Consider the following 22132-nt stretch of genomic DNA (forward strand, 5'->3'; position numbering starts at 1 on the left):
AAGTATAGATGATACGTAATGTTTAATCATAATAATTGTCATATAAAAAAATAGTTGGGTCAAGTATAATGATATCTGACAGTGATTAAAATCACTATCATCAAAAACGCTTCGATGTAAATCTGCATATAATCTTTAATTTTAAGAAGTTGGTTGATTATTCTAAAAATCAAAATTAACTTCTATTTCTATCATTATTCCTAATTAGTAGTTGATTTATAAGTAATTTATGAATAAATATCTATTAAAGCAATTCAAAGTAGTATGAAATTGATATTTAATAATTTAGTATTGTAATTTATAAAAAATTATAAAGTAGTTATTACATCTATGGGAATAAATGGTCTGCAAAATAATTTTTATTAGATTAAAATATATACTTTCATTATTCAATTTTTTGTGCTAATTTCAAATCAGCAATTATATGTTTTCCATCACCAATAATTTTTGATATTATTACCAATGAGGACAAAATGAAGTATGACATTTTTTCCCTATAATAAAGTATATTACATTAGCTTTAGTTTAAGATATATATAAGTGTCAGTATTTCTGAAACATTTCCAAAAATTAAATTGAAAAGTTCTACTTACTATATACATTTTTAAGTTTTGAACCCCTCCAGCATAAAGGGAAATGGTCCGATTTAAAAAAAAAATTATTTCGCATAAAATAAGTATACTTATAAAAGGTTAGATTTATAAAAAAATATACAAAATAATAAGTTAAATATCTCACATATCAATTAGAAAAAAATTATATTGATTTGGTAATGACTGAATAAGTTATGGCAGTTTTAATTAAAAAAAACTGAAAAAATTTCGAAAATTAGCGATTTTTAAATTTGTTATTTTTTTTTTGGAGGTTTTCCCCATTTACGGGGAACAATGAAAATTTCTTCAATTTTCAAATGGTCTTCGACTAGATACGATTTGTGATCTTTTAACATACCGTTGAAAGAAATCCGTTCGGTGAGAGCTGAGAAAAAGTGGTAACAGACNAAGAAATCCGTTCGGTGAGAGCTGAGAAAAAGTGGTAACAGACACAAAAATAAAAAATTAATAAAATATAAATAAAAACAAATCTTAGTAAAATTAATACCTTCTCAGCTTCACATCGAAGCTAAATTAAAGGATTGAATAAAGTAATTTCTATAAGTTTGAATAGTCCTCTTAGTGGTAATATGTAATTTGGTTGTCTCAAATATGCATCTTAAAACTTTTTAATTCAATCAGAATTTTCAAGTAAAAACAAAAATAACTGTTATTTCAGGAATTTAGTATAGTTACAATCACAAGCCCGTAACTATCGCTCTGAATTTGGACTCTTCAACTAGTCCGAAACGTTAAGTCATAACTGAAAATATACGTAAACGTTACAAGTATTTTTTCAATCTCTCTTACATAATTTAAAATAAAAAACATTAATTTTAATAGGTTTTTTAAGATCTTTAAATAATATACAGTATTAATTTAAAAATATATTATAATTAAAATAACATTCTTGTTAACGAATTAAACTCAAAATATTAAAATGTTTTTTGTCACATAAAAGTTAAACAAATTCAAAAAGACTCATCAAAACATTTAAAATCTGACACTTATTGAAATGATGGTTATTAAAAAAATTAATAAATAGAGGTGCCTTACCAGTGAATGAACAGTTAAGAGTTTTTCATCTTTAAAATTTGTTTTTTAATTTATATTGTGATGTCACATTCATTAAGTTAATAAATATTTGTGTTTTGGAAAATTCTCAGTAGTAATAATGTATAACTATCTAAAATTAACTTAAACAATGATTTTATTTTATAATTTTGAGTTAGAAAACAGAATTTTCCAGTGCATTAAAAAAAAATTGATATTGTGGTTGAACTAAATTTCCTTTGTTAAATAAAAAAAAATTAACATTAACTTATACAAATTAGATCATGTTTTAGTTAAAACTAAGTTTTGTTCGTTTAACAGTAGTGTTCAATCACTAGTGTTGTCTCTCCACATTTTTAAAAGTATCATGAATTATAGTTTGTATATTTTCTCTTCTCATTTGAGACGGCAATATCAGGAAGTGTGATGTGTAAGAAATAAAATACTTTCACTGATCGATAATAGCCAACGCGTTGTTACAGATTTAAAAATGAAGAATTTTTTTTTTATGTAGAAGTAAAAAGTAACGATACGCTGTTTGAATGTGTAACGTATGTATGTCCGGTTATCAGCAGCACTGGCAGACTTCAATTGTAAATGTGTAATATTTACCTCATCACGTCTAACAGAAACGATCCGATGAGCAAACAGAAGAAATGAAAAAACATTTAACGGAAAAAACCTGTCATAAGGCGGAGAAGTGTGTGCGGTGGTTAATTGCTCGTGAAATTTGATTAAGGGGAACAGTCCGAAGTCAATTTAAAGGGACACGTCGGCACGCGAGACATCAACACGGGAAAATAAAAGGTAGAACAAAAGGCTGTCTGTGGTTTTTTGCGTCAAAATCGCACCGAACCTTAGTAATGTGTACAGATAGTAAATAATATTAAATATTTACTTTAGTAACATAATACGCAGTCAGAAAATTATGAGACGAAGATAAATCAAATATTCTTGGGTACCAAAAAACCAGTTTTCTAATGGTTTAAAAATAAATAAATAAAAAAATACTATTAAAAATGTCTGCACAACCTGGTACACAACGTTTAATGTCATTTAATTTAATTAGATAGATTTAATATCAAATGTAACATGACATTTATCACAAACACTATATTTGTGTTGATTTGAAATAGTTCTCGTTTATTTCATGAAGTGCTACGTCAAGCACTCATTAGAATTTACTATAGTCTCTTTTTCGGTGAGTGTTTACTATTGTGTTTCCTTATCATCTTTGGTAATAACTAAAATATATTGGTACAAAGACTTTTGTCGGTTGTCTTTAAGTTCTATCGTTATGGAAATGACTCTGCGGCAAGCTTCTAGGAGCAAGAAAAGTTGAGTGCAAGTTTGATTTTGATTGTCGACACGAAACGCATTGCTTGAAAAGTTGTTTTTAATTAGACTGTGGTAACTCAAAACACTCAGCCAAAATGAAAGGCAGACAAAAATGATGTTTCATCTTTTCGCCGTTTTCCACTACCCACAAAAGTTATTTTTAACGCGTTTTTCAGAACTCCTCAAAAAAGTTTCGAGACAGTTAAACGTCTCGATTGTGTGCGTATTTTATTCATCTAAACTCATCCCAACATTCGAGTCATGTTACATAAACCGTTAACATCCGGGCGATTAAACTTTATTCTTTTCCAACAATATTAACAAAGATGATGGTATTGCCAAAAAGGTGAATAACAGAAGTCAGACCCGAAACCATGGAAATACTACCAACGATTTAAATTAAATATTATAATTATTATTATATCTCTATTTATCTTTAAAGTCCTCCTTAAAATCCTTTACTTGATGGAATCGGACCATAGTGTATTTACGTATATAGATAGGGACAATGTCTGTCTTTACGTGATTTCCGACTGAGTTAAGTAGGTCGCTTTGTGTTTGTTTAAAAAATAATGTAACATAAATTGTTTGTTTGATGGTCAATAGATTAATGCATGCCATTTATATTACGTTCAATTTTTAACATGGTTATAAAAATTTGTTATTTATTACAAATATTCAAGTGCGTCTGAATTTAAAAAAAAAATTGAGAGATACTATTTTTTTAAACTGAGCCACATATAAAATTTGTATTGCACTTTGATAATCAGTTGAGTGTTTTACATTTTTACTTTGTTATTTACTTAAGTAACTAAAACATTAAAGCAACTGAAGCATTTGACAAAATTTAAAGTAGTAGTAAGATAAATGATGTGATACGAACTTTGTATGACAGAATTAACTGTTTGAAGTGATTATTTGATATATATACATATGTATCTTTGATAACGTAATAAGCTCTTAATCATACCATGTCAAAATTAAATAACATAATCCATCACAATCATGTTACACTTTTAATGAATTAAATACGACAGAAAGATGTGATATTGGTTTGCTATGAATATTACTTTAAAACATAATTCAAGAATACTATTAAATATAATATTAGAGGTATTTTTAGGACAAATGATTTCACTATGACATAAAATCATTGAAATTTAGAGATATTAAATTTCGTCAGTAATTAATATCAGAAAATGTTTATAAAATTAAAAATATTATTGAAATATGTATTAAAAATCCCTATTATGCTTATTATATACCTTAAAACAAATTTTAAAACATGATCGAAAATTCTAAAAATTATTTAAACATGCTCTAAATATTCTCTTGAAAACTATAAAAATATAATACATTCTATGTACATATTTTACGATTTACGATCAAATAGATAGTTTTTAGATCCATCTGTTTAAATATTTAGTCATGTGACATCTAAATAATTTTTTTTACAAAACATTATAGACAAAAATTTTAACTTTAAACAATTGTTATATTATTATTATTATTATTATATAAACATTTCTTACTTCCGTTGAGTTGCATAAAGCCCAATAATTATAATTAAAAATCTAAAAATTATTTTTTTTTTAAATTTATTTTACATATTTAGGTTGTACATTTTATTACCTTGATAGCATTAAAGTTAAATATTACTGTCAAGTTATTATGTATTTAGAAACGGAATATTGTATATTATTTTTCTCATAAAAATATTCTAATAAACTTTCATCCATTACACTAAATTGAATCAAATGTTTTTCAATATACTTTAAAAAAATTAATTATCAACATATTAATTGTGATGCGAAACTCAATCTTTTGTTCAAAATTAAACTTCCCGCTTAAAAATTCATTTCTATATCATTTTATTTTTAACCTGCATCATAAAAATCAAATACGGAAGTACATATTTTTTTATATTATGCACTTATCTTAGTCCATTTTTATCTGATAATGTATTTATGTTATAGTTTGATTGGCATTCTTAAGTTTTTTAATTTAATTAACTAAAAATTACAAGAAAATTTCTATCGCATAAATTTACGACAAGATATTAATAAATGTTCATAAATATCAAATTTAGTTAGTTAAAATTTAATTAATCTAATATTAACAAAATATTTCAGATACTGTAGAATTTTGCGTCAATTAAGAATGATTATTTTATTTTTTTTAATATTTGTAATTTGATAATTGATTAAAATAAATCATAACGTGAATTGTTACTCCAAATTCAAGGAAACTTTGGTGAAATTTTCTAGTAACACTCTAAGAAGAAGACAATTAGGGTTGACATTTGATAAATATATCTATTACACTCTATTCAATTATTTTATGCGTTGGCTACAAATTATTTTATTTTTCTGTTTAGAATGTTATACATTTTTAAATTAAAATTTAGTATTTAGAACTTAAATCTAACATCAGCAACCAATCGAGCCAAGAAAATCGCCAGAATCAAAGAACGCTTATTTAGTACACAAAAAGAGGAACTCCATAACATTTAATAAAAATGTACCTATATCAATATATGTAAAAACGATATTGGTTCAACTAAACTAAAAGCCTTCACCAATTAGTAAAAGAAATAAAAAAGGTCTAAAATATTACATCTTGAAAATTTGTATCCCACAAATTTTCTACGGTTATGTTTTGTCTTTTTTTTTAACTTTCAATGTTTATAATTTTGATTTAACAACTTAATGTAAAATAAATAAAAATAAAATAATAGCGTTAATGTTTTTATAATTGTAAAAATGGAAATCTATTTAATTTTGAATTTTTCTTATACAGGGTGATTTTTTTATCATAACCCACACAATTACTTACAGAATAATAATAATTTAAAATTTTTTTTTATTATTATCTTTAGTTACACATTATTCTTGAATTATTAACTATGTAATACTTTTTAAGTTCATCCCTTATGCCTGGTAAGGAAGTCAACTTTGTTTTTTTAAATGGTAACACATATTTTTAATTTAATAAAATGTTTGAGTTTTTAATTCAATAATAAATGGCATTTGAATTTTTAATAAAACTTAATTTGTTTATTAGATATAAACATTTAAAGTTTCCAATTTTTGAGTTAATATTTAGGTATAATACACAAGGGATTACAAATACAGGTAGCTAATTAGTTTTTTATGACATCGATATTAGCAGGTACACAGCATTGTTATTATCAATGGTAGTAAGGTACATTGTTGTGAGTTTATAAATACACTGACTGACAATACAAAAAGTATATATATTAATAGTCATAATTGATAATAAANAAGCGGGAAGTTTAATTTTGAACAAAAGATTGAGTTTCGCATCACAATTAATATGTTGATAATTAATTTTTTTAAAGTATATTGAAAAACATTTGTAGTAAGGTATTATACCTAAATATTAACTCAAAAATTTGAAACTTTAAACTTTAAAAAATGTAAAAGTAAATTTTTATTTTGTTCTTATAAGAGATAAATAATAAATAATGTGCTTTTAACACGAAACGAAAATTGTTTTAAATAAATTATAGCGATGTGACTGTTGTCATTATAATTTATTATTACTAACTCTTCTAAAAACATAAAGATGTCGAGTTTAATTTCCAATATATTTTTTAAAAGGTGCCAAGTTTCAAGTTATTGTATTTAGAGCAATTTTGTGATTTTTTAAGCTCTCACAATTTATATGTAATATTGACTATTTTGATAGGTCTAAACTTTCATTTTATATTCTATTATGGCTAACAAGAAAGTATAATATCACACCACCCAGAAAGACTTATATTTCGCAGTGTTTAGGTAAAGATAAAAAGTCGAATTGGAAACAATAAATTTGCAGTGAGGATTTACTTATTTCGCCGAGTTGTCGTGACGTGCACCTAAAGTACTATACTACACTAATCGGCTTATGTTTAAAAACTTGGAGAATTGATATTTCCCGTTCTCTTAATACCCTCATCGATGCTGGTCGTCGAGCTCTCAACACATCCATTTTAAATTCAAAACTCTAAGTCAAATATAATTTCGTTAAGTTGTAATGTAACTCGGTATATCATTCCAGATGTTTTGTATTAAGGAAAATTTACTGGAACTACATCCTATTTTTTGAAAAACTGCGACTTAATATTAATTTCATCTTCATTCACTATAATGATACATTAAGAATTAAGCTCATTATATTTTGTAATCGTTATTCTTAGACTGTTTTTCATTAATCATAATAGTCTAAAGGTTTTTGAAAACTCGTATCCGATTATATGATATGACGATTAACAAATATTTATAAATATTGACAACCAATTCAAACATGAAATTCGTTCATAAAAAAAAAAAATTATCAGTTATTCAATTTAGTACTATTCTTAAAGCTATAGTATGAAAATTGACTATAAAAAATAATTAATTGTATAACTTGGCGGGAATTTTTTATTTATTATTTTATTTGATTATTACAGAACTTTGAGTCAAATTTAAAATTCATAAAATATTTACAAATGTTTTGCAAACTTTTAATTAAATTCATTTTATTGGTACATAATTAAAAAATGTCTCACAAAATGACAGATAAACTTTTTATAGAACATTCCAAAAAGCAATTATTAATATATTATTAAAAAATTAAAGAAAATTATTTCGCTTCATTATTTAAATATTTAATAATATTCAGTGACGTTCGCAGAGTTTTTTTTGTGAGTGGAAATATACATAAGTCCTTATTTTTACCTTATAAATTTATCTTATATTTATTTTCGTCGTGAGAATTTTCTATCCCACTTATACCCTGTTTCGTAAATACGTCCATGATAATCTCATCAATCACAACGACCAATAATCTCTTGTTCTATTTTTGAATCCAATAAACTTAATAATATATTTTATATAATTTTATAGATACTACATGAATAATTATTACAGAATGAATCAAATGGAAATATTACTCAGCTACTTTTACACAGAATAATACATGATAAAAAGAATTACGAACATTCTATTTTCATTAATGAAATGACTAATTTTACACTAAAATCAAATGTATAAAACATGATTTTCGAATATGATAATACTTTAAATAAATACAGTAAACACAGCTTATTAATGCACTGATTTATAATAACACTCAGCAACTTTTTTTCTCAACAAATATTTTTATCTTAGTAAAAGACATTTAGTAAAGAAACATAATTATCCCTGAATTTTTATATTAATACTGTTGCTAAGATAGCAATAACTGTCATTTTTGAAAGATTAAGTGCAAAATTTTGTATCAAATGTGAAATCTGTAATCAATGTTATAAAGAATGTGACTACATTTTTAGATTCGAAGAAAGCAGATTTGGCGTACTAATAAAGATACTGAATTGTATAATAACGCTCAACTTTGTTCAGTTATATCATATAATTTCAGAAAAAGTTCAATTTGGATTTAAAATCTCAATCAATAATGAGGCGTTTATAATGAAATTATAAATATCAAAATAGCTGTTCTTTTTATAAAATTAATAATTCTGTATTATTGATAATTACTTAAATAAGTACTTTAAAATAATAATAAAATAAATAATTTAAATAAAATAAAAACTATATTAATATTATTAATTTAATAACTAAAAAATATTTTAAAAAATTATTAATTAAATTTTATTATCAATAAAATAATTTAAAAATAAAAAAATCATCTAAAATTTATTACAATTTTATAGAATCATAAATAATACATTATAATTTCACACAATAACTTATTTCTATCCCACTTTGTTCTAACTTTGGACTGATAACTTTCAATTATATAATTTTTCAAAATATCTTCTTAGTGATTATTTCCTGCATAATTTGTTAGAATTTAAGATTAAATATTTTTATACTTAATCTAGTCTGTCCATACTTCTTTGCATAGTGTTAAATGTTAGTTGGTCCTTGATTTAAGCCATATTGGATTTCAAGAAAAATTAGGTTTACCATACTTTCCTACATATTAGCAATCATGACAATTTTACAGCAGTCAATTAAAATGATGAAGACTCTATGATCTTAGTTTTTTGGAGCATCTGGTGTTATTTCTGAATAAGTAATGTGATCTTAGATAACTGATATTTTTTACCCACGGTGGATACATATCCCTCATATTTTCAATTTATTTAAAAATAAGGTTTTTAATATAGCATATAAGTGTTTTAAAACAATGTTTTAATAAATATCACAACTATAAACCAAACTACAAAGTTTGAAGTTTTATTTAAGTTCGAATCGATATTTAACTATAAAAGGTTTTCCTTAAGTTGATTTTTATTTATTTTCGTAACAAGATTGAACAGTTACATTTTATAAAAGAGGAATAAAATGTTACATTACTCTGTCCGGTGCCAGTATTTTGATTAAATTCTTATTCAGTGTGGCTTTCACAACAAAGACCAAATATCATATGTGCATACTAAAGAAAAATCAAAGTAAACAAAAAATATGTTCAGGTAAAGCCAAATAAAAAATGAGAGCATGAAAAACATGAATGTGATTCCAGTAAAAATTTAACTTTAAAATAAACGAAAGACAGCTTATTTTATTATGTCAAACATAAAAATACCTTTTTCACCTTAATTTATAAAGTTAAACTGAACCCATAATGTCATGAAAAACATTTGGTACTTAAAATACTACAACAATAAAAACAAGAACATGTTATTAAGATTTTCCCATGGATGACATGAAATTTAAATCACGATATTGTACTTAAAATATAAAAAAGATATACTTTTACCCCAAAAGGCTCTGAAGAAGGAATGGCATATCACCTGGACTGCCTGAAAAGAAGATCCTAATGATGTAAACGTTAATTTTCAATTTATTTTTATAATAAATTTTGTCTTAAAAGAATTACCCAAAAAGCTTAACTTTTGTAATTTTGTAAAAAATGTTCAACTAATTTTCTAATTGTACTGAATAGATGTATTTTTAATTTTTTTTTTCCATATATAACAAAAATTCTAGAACACCTATTTATATGATGAAGCATTTTCTGTAGCGTAGTAAAATTGCCTACACATGTCGCCGTTTAATACAAATACTTGAATAATCCCTGCCAGTGTTTTCATAGTTGTTTACTTCAAAAAAAGTTTAATTAATAATTGAAATTGAATTTTTCTTTTTAACAAGTTGTAAACAAACTGTATATATATTTACCATGTTATGTATTAAAATTAGTTCAAATATTTTGTTTTATACTCAATGTAATCTTCTTATTTTTTTAATACATCATGTAAAGTATTACCCAAGTATTAACTTCAGAAGTTAGTAGATTTATCAAACGATGAATTTATTAGGTGACAAAATATTTGTTGATGTTATCATCCGATCCAAATGTATAATCTAACTGTTTCCTAGTAACATTTAATTGCCTTTTCTTGTTAATAAAAATGCCTAATAAAATATAGATATTCCTATTATAAATTATGATAAATTCTTCTCGATTAAATTCATGTCAATATGTTGCCTATATAATAATAATAAACAATATAAATATTTCAGCTACTCTTAGTGATATCGTATATTATGACACATCTAGTCCAACACCGGTATAAATTTAAATTACTATATTAAATTATTCATAACCTTGCAGAGAATTTTTATATTATGTTTAAGTCAGCAATTAATTAAAGAAATAACCTTTTTTTTATAAATAAAATAACTGAGTATGTTATACGCAATATGTGCACGTAAAACACATATTTGTTTTACTCATGTCGTATTAAACTACTTGCAAATGTATAATTTTGCTAATGTTCAAAATATATGAAGTTATTTTGGTAACTCTGTTCCAAATATTTATTCACAAACTATTTAACACATTCCATACCAAGATAAATGCTCTTAAAATGTTTTTATACTTTAAGTAAGTACGTCAAAATATAAAAATTATTTTCCTTTTGATAAAATAATTTAATATTATAATATATTTTCGAAATCAAGTTTAATGAATCTTATCAATTAACCAATGGCTCTATCAAAAATTTTCTAATCTAAGACAATATTTTGACTCAACGCTACTTTGATTGATGAATATGATAATTTAAATAGCATTACCTATATGTAAAATATTTTTCACGCGAATGAAAAATAATTTTTGCAGCTTTTTTAAAAATTGTATACATGAATTCTAGTAATACACATTACTTACAAATCCAGAACACCATTTTTGAGATCTTTTGATATTAAAATTTTAAAATAAACTTATTATTATTTGAATAAAACCAATAGTTTTTATCGATATTAACCACGATATATCAAATAAATATAAAGTCTTTTAATTTACTTTTACTATCAGACTTTTTTTCATGTCATTTTGTAAAACAATTATCGCAAATATTTGAATTGAAAATTTAATCTTCAAAATTCTGAAACTTATTAATCATAAGTTTCTTAATTGTAGCAGGTAGATAGTAAATGTTTCATAAACTAAAAAAACTAAGGGAAATATTGAAAACATTTTATTTTACTGTACCGTGCCCGTTGAGTGACTCTCGGATCGTCTTAATTACAGCCATCGAATCTATTAAAATGACAAGTGAGGAAAATCTATTTTGAAATACATGGAATATTACGAACGAAACAATTGATACGGTCGAGGAGAGCGCGCGGATCTCACCACCTTCGGATAAAGACTGACTGTCGACCGCGTGGTTCCCGCCAATTTCCCATGCGCTTTCGCCGCCTTACATCTTAGCGCCGCCCCAAAACAACGCACACCGACAGCCTTCCTCGCGGGACAACCTACGAGAGTCTCATTCGGGTCGAGATGTTCATCGAATTGACCGTAAAGATAATGTCTGAAAAGTAAAACATCTGAGTATCCTCAGCAGACAAGATTTGAGGTCTAAGAGAGCGACCAACACGATACACAGTGTCTAGTAACACTCAATTCCTTACCGTAGAATATTTTATGAACATAACTAAACAGTGCGACAAATTTTGGTGTTGAAACTTTTAGAAAATTACAAAATAATTTAATCGAAATCGACCTAACGGATTTTATAAAAAAAAAAAGTCGAATAAATAGTATTAAATGACAACATAAACGAGACAAAAGTTGCAAACAAGAAAATTACATGAGATTTCTATTCCGTACACGTCCAACAATTCAATAGACAACAGAAGAATTTGAAGTATAAAAAATATTGTTAGTGAAAGTTATTTGACGTTGTTAATATTTTACCTTTAAAACGTTTAAGATTCTGAAATTCACTCAGAAATTTAATATTTTTTCTAGGAAAAAGTTCGACAGCCATATGGTATTCAATTTTTAATTTTCTTCGTAATTTAATTTAATTTATTTTCTTTGAAACAAAAAAAATGCTTAAATTAATTAAAACACGCGTATTGTTTTCATGTGTAATGAATTTTATACATTTTCTTCAAATTAAACAAGGTATACTGTTTTTGTGTCACTATGAAAATTAAAATAACAAAAATAATACAAACTTTTTGGTAATTATTACATTTTTGCTAAAATTGTTTTAGGTTATCAAATATGAATGTATAATTATTTATATGTTAATTGAAGAATTGAAACAACACATAGGAACCTTTAATATTTAAAACATATACCAGAACAATATTGTACTTATTATAAAACATCATTAGCTATTAATGTAAAAGTACATATTTTTATTACATAAGTAAAACCAGAAAAATTCAAATTTCTAGCTGTTTATTTTTTCTATTCATATAAACATGATAGTGCTACTTTCCATTAAATTCAATATTTAGGTAATGATGTTGTAATTTTGGGGCAATTAAAAAATTAAAATATTTTAATAAAGAAAATTTCTATTAATTTACAATTAAATTGTAATTGTAATTACATACAGTACTTTACTATTAAATTGCTCATTTCAGTTTATTCATTTGCAAACAAAATTCGAAAATTTAGCCTATTTCATACTGTTTACAAAGATTTTTATACGTATTTGGCTTAACTTTTAAAACATTTTCCTTTTTTTCTGATTAAAAGGCTGTGATAACAAGCTAATCCTCTTACAAAAAAATGTTTTGGTAAAATAAAATATATCAAAAACTTCATTAAGTAGAGGTACAAAAAAAGGTATTTATTATTTATTGTTGAATTATAGCAAAAATATCAAGTACTCATTTATTGTATTTAAATGTAAAACAATTTTATTTTTATTTCGTTTAAATATTTTTCAAACGTTGACTTAGCCGCTTATAACAAGCCCTTCAATTTCGTCAATAGATCCATATTCAGAAAATATAACGCTGCGGCGTTTTACAGTGTAAATATCCATTAAAAAAAAAAAAAAAAAAAAAGAGTATAAATTTAAAGATTATTAATCCTTGAAATACTATTGTTAATTGACTTTCATTATAAAATTTATTAAGAGCCAATTAAAACAAGCCGTAATGGAATTCCAGACAGTACTTTCAATTGTGTATTGCCAACAGTAGTAAAAATTGATGTATTTAATAATTATATAAAATGAGCTGTTCATATTAATTATATTCGATTTGCAGCTTTGATTAACGTCATATTCATGTTTAAATGATATACAGTTTTTCAGCGTGAAAAATATTTCAAACTAAATACTTGTACCATAATTAGCGCAGTTTTTTTTATAATTAGAAGATACTGTTTCTGCTTCCTGGTTATAAGCTACCACTGGATATTTTTTCATTCGATTACTGACACAATAATCATAAATCATTACTGCAAAGGTCCAGTGCGTATATCAATATGGTCGCATTACATCTCAGCTTAATGCGTTGTACTCCCACAGAAATATTATGCATAATTCATTAGAACTACATGGCTGTTTTGCGGTAGTCCTTAAAGTCTCATTCTCTCATGTTGTGGTTAGCTCTTCGAAATTCTAACTACTTCCCTGGTATTCAAGCATGACAATAAACAACTATAAATAATAAACATAATATTAACAACAATCAAATTGAAAAATTTAAAAGAGATATAAAAAGGTATAATAATTAGTGAAAAAAAAACTAACATACGATATTTTCCGATAACAATTACAGATACATTTGACTTTCGATAATTCGCCAAAAATTTCAACTTAAACAAATACGAGTAGTATAAAATAATAAAGATTTTAACTATCAGCTTTTAATGTTTATTATAGAATGTTAATAATGAAAACTGTTCTAAAGCTAATATTTTTATATAAAATAATGTTGGTAGAATATTCTGTAAAGAAAACATGTCGTTTTAAGCAGCTGCATATAATAAATCATACACGTTTTACTTATTTTTCAAAAATTTAATGTATGCTTTGTGAGCCTGACATAATTTAAGCACCCCAGAGGTATTTGTTTCAGTTGCCTTTCAGTGGGGTAGGGAGAGATTCGAAAGCTAAGTTTAATTGGGTTGGATTATAATAAAACTAAATATTAGTATCTAAATTGAAATATTATGAATCTTTCTAAATTGATAATTAAATTTTGTAAAAATAATATTTCCCTTTAAATCATAGAGATTTTTAGGTTTAGTAAAAATTGAAATTGCTTCCATAAGCAGTCATTGAGTTATGAAACTGTAAAGCTTTCAGTTTAAATGTTAAAATATTTTTATGCCTTTCATTTTTTAAGTATTTCATGAAATAAATACAACATTTTGAAACACTATGCAATTCGGAATGGAATGGACAAAGAGAAAAGAATATATACAAATTAGCGATGAAAAGCTAATTTATTTTTTAAACAGTTATATTTAAAATAAATTGAAACTTTATTTAACATGATTTATTTAAAATATCTCTATCTTAAATATCTTAAATAAAAAACTAATAATATTAACATTGTTAGTATGTAAGTTACTCCATTCTTTTACTTTTAGATATTTATTAGCAAAACATATATTATCTTATTTTTAAATGCATTAAACAGGTGTACTTATTTTTCATAACCTATTTGTACATTAACCTTCATTTCTAAAATTAAAGAACGTCTTACAATAATATTTTAATATTTAAAACTGATTTAGAAATAAATCATTTACTTTTTTTGTTTAAAAATTCATCTTTAAAGAATTAGCAATTGAAATATTAAAGACAATATCTAATGAATTCAGAAATTTCAATTCTTTTTGGAACAGTAGTATTTATTTTTAACTTTATCCACCTCTTATAGAGATGTTTTATTTGTGAAACGATTATACATTTAAGTGCTATGGGGCTGTCAGTTTTCGATCACACCTGTATTAATGATTTTGAATACAGATGTTGGAGACTAATAGACACTAGTTTTTTGCCCATACTTTAAAATATGAAAATTAGCTAAAACAAAACCTTTTAATAAGTGCTTTTGGTCAATAATAATTTTATTGTGTCGTAATCGTTAGACAATGAGATTTGGTCTTTAAGATTAAATTTAATTTAACGTAAATTTTACTAAAACTTTGTGTGTTATAATTGTCAAATGTAATCCAATATATAGACAAAAAATTGAGTTACAAAGTTTGAAATGAAATGAAATGAAAAATGAAATGTTATAGCTTAAATTACAGTTTATATTAAGACTGTGTTAGTTTTAAAATAACTATATTATGATATATATATTTATATCAAAAATTAATTTCATAAAAACTATATATAAATAATATTTTCTTACCTTATATTATAATGACCACGAGAAATAGAATAATGGTAAAAAATTATTTAATTAAAACTATAAAATGTTCAAAAATATTACTATTAAAATCAAGTAAACCCGTGACTTCACATAGGTTTGTTGATTTTTCATAATTTTTAATTAATTTTATACTTATTTATAATTTTATCATAACATAAAATTTACATTATATTTACTATAAATGAATAGTTTGATAGAAAAAAATATTAAAAAGTATTTAATGATATAATGATTTAATTATGAAAATGACTTATTGATAATAACTATTGAAATTTGAGAGGAAGAGTTTGGCCTAAAATTTTTAATTTTTATAATTGTTAATATCAATATTATATTAAACTATTAGTGCGTACATCCAATAAATAATTGTAAGTTGCACAAATCATGTTTATATTTTAATAATAATTTATAGAATTACTTAGTAATAAAGTAAATTGTGATTACAACACAAATGTAGAAAAAAATTAATTTCATTACAAAATTTAAAGAGTTTCTATTTGACGTGTATAGTTTCAATACAAGCTAAAACCATTTTTTGAAATTTTTCAGGAACAACAAAATAAGATAATGAAGTTAATTATAAGATAATTAAGATTTAACTCAAAGATTTTATAATATATATAATATTAAAGCTTGGGAGTGTAAACACATTGTGTGTGAATATTTACTTTAACAAAATATTTTTACAAGAGTTATTTAGTTTTATAATTTTTATACTGCTGGTTTTATAGCAAATTTCATCAGATGGCTGGTTTTGAAGTCAACATTTTTTTTTCTGTATACATGGCTGGTTAAAAAAATTGAATATGTGATATAGGTAGTTTTGAAACTAATATTGAAATAAAAACTATATATTATATTTTTTACTGCAATCTTAAATTAATACTTATAATTTAAATATATAAAAATATTAATCAGTATTAATATAGTAGGGCAAAATATAATCATTATCAATTATTATTTTACCGTAAAAAAAACATAATTGTTTTTGGCTTGTTTTGAAATTGACATTGTTAGATGGGTGACTTTGAAACCAATCATATTTTTCCATGATTAATTTAAACCAGTTATAGCCTATTTTTAAGTAAAATATTTTTACAGGACATTTAGTACAGTGTAATTATTTAGAAAATACAAAAAAATCGTTTTAAAAAAATTCACTTATAGCTGTTTGGAAACTATACGCCTCATTTGTAATAGCGTTGAGAATATTCATCTGTTACTTTAAATTCCAATTCTAGATTTATAAAAAAAATTATTAGACTATGAAATTATATTAAAATTAATATATTTTTTATTTTAAATACCTTGTATATATTGCTCCCCTGATTTTGGTAAAAATGTTTCTTCAGTAAATGAATCAAATTTAAATCCCAGTTGAAAATAATTTTCTATAATTACAGTCTTGATATAATCTTTAAATTTTCTGGTTAAAAAATTTAAAAATACTAATTTTTCGTCTTGTTTTATAATAGTATTATATTCTAGAATCCATTCATGCCATAAATAATTCTGATTATAAGATACAAATTCACAATATGAATCAGTATCATATTGTATATCTTCTATTATACTATTAGAAAATGAATATATAGTGTGAAATGCCCAAATGTATGTATATATATCATCACGGGATAGAGTTCGTTCGTTTAATTTGTCCAAAATATCTCCTATTCTCTCCAACAAAGGACTCATTATGTAGTGATTGTTGTTTTTTTTTTTTTTAATATTAGCCCATGGTTTATAATGTATTGAACCTAAAGCATCCATGGCGTCTTTCATCAATTTTGCTGTTGGAACAATAAATAAAATTATTATTTTCATGAATTCTTCGGTATAAGTGATAACATTGTTTTTTGAAATGTTTCTTTCTTCATCTATTTTACAAAATGATAGGCCGTTTATTATAATTAAAAAAAAATTATTCATAACTTTTACATATTTGCATCCAAGATGTACAGTCAAAGCTCGTATCTTTATCATACAAAAAGATTTATGTGTAGGTGTTTCAATTAAATTTTCAAGATAATATGTTTTTTTATTATATGTTATGAAGTTGACAACATTTATATTATTCCATCCTGGATACATTAATAACGTATCTAATTGTTCTATTTGATATTTTGTGGCATTTTCTGCTTTCGTGTAAAAAATTATATACAGTAATAACACGCTAAACTGTACTAGTTTTAATGAAAACATAAGGAAGATAATTAATTATTATTATGATTAAAAATTTTTGAACGAAATACAATTCGATAAATTATAAAATAACACGTATTTATTCTGCATTTAAAAATAATAAGATAAACATTTATGATAAATCATATGTGGTATTATTATAATTTCCTTTAAATAGAATTGTTACCTAATGAACTTGTATGTGCAACACAAAAATATTTCCCTACGGCTTAATTAAATGAATGAAAAATGAAAACTTGTTTCTCACTATTCTTATTATAATAAAAAAATATTTGGTTAAATTATGGCTTGGTTATTTGGGTGTATACCCACCCAAATAATAATAAGGTTTTAATTTGTTTTAATAAAATCAATCATAAAAAACCCAGCACAGTTGTGTCACGGCACAGTGGTAATGTGGTATAGTTGGGTCCAGTATAGATAATATCTGACAGTGATTAAAATCACTATCATAAAAAACTCTTTGATCGAAATCTGTAGAGAGTGTTTAATTTGAAAAAATTGATGAATTATTCCAAAAGCAACATGATCTCTTATTTATATTTTGATTACATGTTTAATGATTTATGAATATAATATATCAATATATATATATATATATATATATATATATATATATGTTTAAAATATTTAAAGGGAAATGGTCCGATTTAACAAAATGTATGTATTAAAGAAGTATATAAATATTATTTCTCATAAAAAATATGTATTGATAAAATATAAAATCGAGAATTCAACACTAAAATAGTATATGTTAGCCATTTTCACCAAAACGACAAAATAAAGTACGAATTTTTTTTGTTTCAAAATATAGTGTATTAAATTTACTTTAATTTAAGATATATATAAAAGTGTAAGTGTTTCCGTAACAATTTCAAAAGTTAAGTTAAAAAAGTCAATTTTTTGTGAAAAACTTGTCATTTTAAATCTCCCTGGTGGGCAGGTAAAGGGTTAGATTTATAATAAAATATACAAAATAATAGGTAAATATATCATGTATCTAAAAAAAAAAATTTATATTGATTTGATTTTTTAAAAAGTTATGGCAGTTTTAAGAAAAAAAATGTCGATTACCGATTTTTAAATTTGTAATTTTTTCGCATATTTCCCTCATTTACGGGGAACGAAGTAAATTTTTTCAATTTTTGAAGGTAATGTGTTTGACTAGATAATTGTGATTTTTTGACGTATCGTTAAAAGAAATCGGTTCGGTGAGATCTGAGAAAAAGTGTTAACAGACACATAAAAAACACGTCATAGTAAAATTAACACCCACTCAGCTTCGCATCGAAGATAAAATAAATGACAAGATGAATAGTATTAATATCCCTGATCATTATTATTTTAGAAAATGTTTTGGAAATGCTTTTGAGCTTCACATATATGTTAAATTAATCTTGTTAGCCTGGAAGTTTAACAAAGATTTATTATTTCGATGTATAAATTCAACATTTATCATTTTGTTGTAATTTACATTTTAGTCTTGATGCTAAGCTCAAAAGGTATTAATTTTACCATGATGTGGTATTCATTTTTTTTATTTTTTTGTCTGTCACAACATTTTCTCAGCTCTAACAGGACCTATTTTTCTTAACGATAACTCAAAAGATTACAAATCGTATATAGTTGAAGATATTATTATCTAAAATTGAAAAAACTTATCTCATTTCCTGTAAATGATAGAAATCTATACAAAAAAATGTTAAAAATTTAAAATTAGTAATTTTTGATATTTTTTTCACTTTCTTTCTAAAATTTGCCATAACTTGTTGAAAAATGAACAAATCAAAATATTTTTTAGCTTCGATTCGAAGCTAAGAAGTTATTGGTTTTACTATGATGTGTTTTTTTTGTCTGTTAACACTTTTTCTCAGCTCTCAGGACCGATATCTTTAACCATAGGTCAAAAAATCATATCTAGTCGATGACATTACCCTCAAAAATTGAAAAAATTTCCCTCGTTCCCCGTAAATGGGAGAAACCTCCAAAAAAATTACAAATTTAAAAATCTGTAAGTGTTGACATTTTTTACTTAAAACTGCCATAACTAAAAAGTTATGGCAGTTAGTTGTTAAAAAAAAAAAAAATAACTCCAAATATATAAGAGTATAAAATTCGTTTTTATTTCGAATTACACAGTAAAATCATATCATAAAATGAAATATTCTCTAATGATCATTGACGTATATATTAATTAGCAAATTATTCAATTTGATTTCAAGTCTGAAATTAGATTTTTAGTATTACCTTATTTATTCATGAAAGATTTTTTTTATTGTGTTATTTATTTTTAAAAATAATCCGTGAAAATGTCATTTTTAGTTATTTTTTTAATCCTAAAATATTGATTTTTATAAAAGTTTATAATTTAAAAATTTTGGACTTCTAAACACTATTTTAACTCAACTTTCATGTATAGTTTTTATATTATTTAATAGAAAATTTATATGAGAAATAAATAATTTTTTAGATTGATATGTGATCTGAAACTTATTTTTTGCATATCTATTTTAATAAATCATTTTAACAGAATTTTTAGTTATCATTTCTATATAACTCTTGGTGTTTAAATAGAAACATTAAATAGAAATATAGATTACAGAAACTATATTACTATTAATTATACTTTTATTAGAAGATCATTTATTTTCATTAAAAATATGGAAACATTAAAAAAACCCAGTACATTAGATGGCGGCACAGTGGGGTCGTGGCATAGTTGGGTTCACTATAGATGATATCTGACAGTGATTAAAATCACTATCATAAAAAACGCTTCGATGCAAATCTGTAGATAGTGTTTAATTAAAAAAAAAATTTGTCAAAAAAGTAGGTCAAATGAGAGCTGAGAAAATAAATGATAGCTACAAAAAAAAAACCGCATAGTAAAATAATATTAATATGAATTTGTTCTCACGAGAGGAGACTACAGTAATGGAATCCTTGATATTTATTGAAGTTATTGAATCTAAATAAGATAAAAATCAAATGAGTTTTTTTTTCATTTTATAGTATAAGACATAACCTTTGATTTGATATATGTTTAAAGGACGCAGTATTTCCGGAACACTTTCAAAAGTTAAGTTGAAAATGTTCTATGTTTTATACAATGTTTCAAGTTTTGAACGTCACCTATATATGGGGAAATTGTCCAATTTTAATAAAAAGTATGTAAAATGAAAGATGTACTTATAATGTATTTAGAAAAAAAAATTTGTGCTAATAATTACATTTTTCGAAAAGTTATAGCATTTTTAAATTGAAAATTTAAAATCGTAAATTTTAACACAAAAATAGGGTTTTTTTAACTACGGTAGCCGTTTACATGCAAAAGATTAAGTTTCGTTAAAGTGTAGTTAAAAAAACGCTATTTTTGTGTTAAAATTTACGATTTTAAATTTTCAATTTAAAAATGCTATAACTTTTCGAAAAATGTAATTATTAGCATAAATTTTTTTTTCTAAATACATTATAAGTACATCTTTCATTTTACATACTTTTTATTAAAATTGGACAATTTCCCCATATATAGGTGACGTTCAAAACTTGAAACATTGTATAAAACATAGAACATTTTCAACTGAACTTTTGAAAATGTTCCGGAAATACTGCTCCTTTAAACATATGTAAAATTGAAGCTTATGTCATGTACTATAAAATTAAAAAAAAAAAATTTGTCTATCTTTTATGCGCAAATGGCTACCGTATTCAAAAATATGCAATTTTTATATTAAAATTCTGGGTTTTGTATTTTATTTTATTTTAAAATATTTAATTAGAGGCATACACTGACTTTCATGAATATTATATAATTTAATTGAAATAGAATAAAGTTCATAAGACATAAAAATCAAAATTATTTACATTTTTTTGCTTTTTTAAAATCGAAAGAGTAACTTTTAAATTTGACTTAGCTTAAATAGCTAATTTTAACATTCTTAGAATTAAACACTATCTACAGATTTGCATCGAAGCGTTTCTTATGATAGTGATTTTAATCACTGTCACATTAAATCTATACTGGACCCAACTATGCAACGTCCCCACTATACCGAGACCACACTGTGCTGGGTTTTTTTTATTTTAAATACCTTGTATATATTGCTCCCCTGATTTTGGTAAAAATGTTTCTTCAGTAAATTAATCAAATTTAAATCCCAGTTGAAAATAATTTTCTTGAATTACAGTCTTTATATAATCTTTAAATTTTCTGGTTAAAAAATTTAAAAATACTAATTTTTCGTTATGTTTAATAATGGAATTATATTCTTGAATCCATTCATCCCATAAATAATTCTG

The 22132-nt window shown here is 24.1% G+C and overlaps 2 protein-coding genes across 5 annotated transcripts in view; both read right to left on the reverse strand.

Moving 5' to 3' along the window:
• Positions 1 to 11623, reverse strand: part of LOC126897630 (gamma-sarcoglycan) — a 63333-nt gene extending 51710 nt beyond the window's left edge. Inside the window, exon 1 of the mRNA XM_050671371.1 lies at positions 11478 to 11623. The gene's annotated coding sequence lies outside the window, so the exon portion shown is untranslated. The remainder of the gene's footprint in view (positions 1 to 11477) is intronic.
• A 4650-nt stretch (positions 11624 to 16273) lies between these two features.
• LOC126898498 (uncharacterized) lies at positions 16274 to 22040 on the reverse strand. 4 transcript variants are annotated; one of them, XM_050672576.1, is made up of 3 exons: positions 21925 to 22040; positions 16939 to 17508; positions 16274 to 16868 (listed from the first exon to the last, which is right to left on the reverse strand). In XM_050672576.1, exons 2-3 carry the CDS (start codon positions 17453 to 17455, stop codon positions 16819 to 16821), a joined length of 567 nt encoding a protein of 188 aa, XP_050528533.1. In that variant the 5' UTR covers positions 17456 to 17508; positions 21925 to 22040; the 3' UTR covers positions 16274 to 16818. The 4 variants fall into 4 exon arrangements, with proteins under 4 accessions (XP_050528533.1, XP_050528532.1, XP_050528531.1 ...); XM_050672575.1 differs by lacking the exon at positions 21925 to 22040 and adding an exon at positions 17570 to 17825; XM_050672574.1 differs by lacking the exon at positions 21925 to 22040 and having other exon boundaries at positions 16274 to 16705; positions 16793 to 16868; positions 16939 to 17825.
• Positions 22041 to 22132: the final 92 nt, after the last annotated feature.

This window comes from Daktulosphaira vitifoliae, unplaced genomic scaffold (genome assembly GCF_025091365.1).
Source record: "Daktulosphaira vitifoliae isolate Bord-2020 unplaced genomic scaffold, ASM2509136v1 Scaffold_2, whole genome shotgun sequence".
Lineage (NCBI taxonomy): Eukaryota > Metazoa > Arthropoda > Insecta > Hemiptera > Phylloxeridae > Daktulosphaira > Daktulosphaira vitifoliae.

What these genes read in the sequence shown, in the direction of transcription:
- LOC126898498 (XM_050672574.1), bottom strand. Translation starts at nt 17,722, where the DNA reads ATGTATCCAGGATGGAATAATATAAATGTTGTCAACTTCATAACATAT. An exon ending in AGGGGAGCAATATATACAAG is followed by an intron (nt 16,869 to 16,938) that starts GTATTTAAAATA and finishes TTATAAATCTAG; the next exon opens with AATTGGAATTTAAAGTAACA.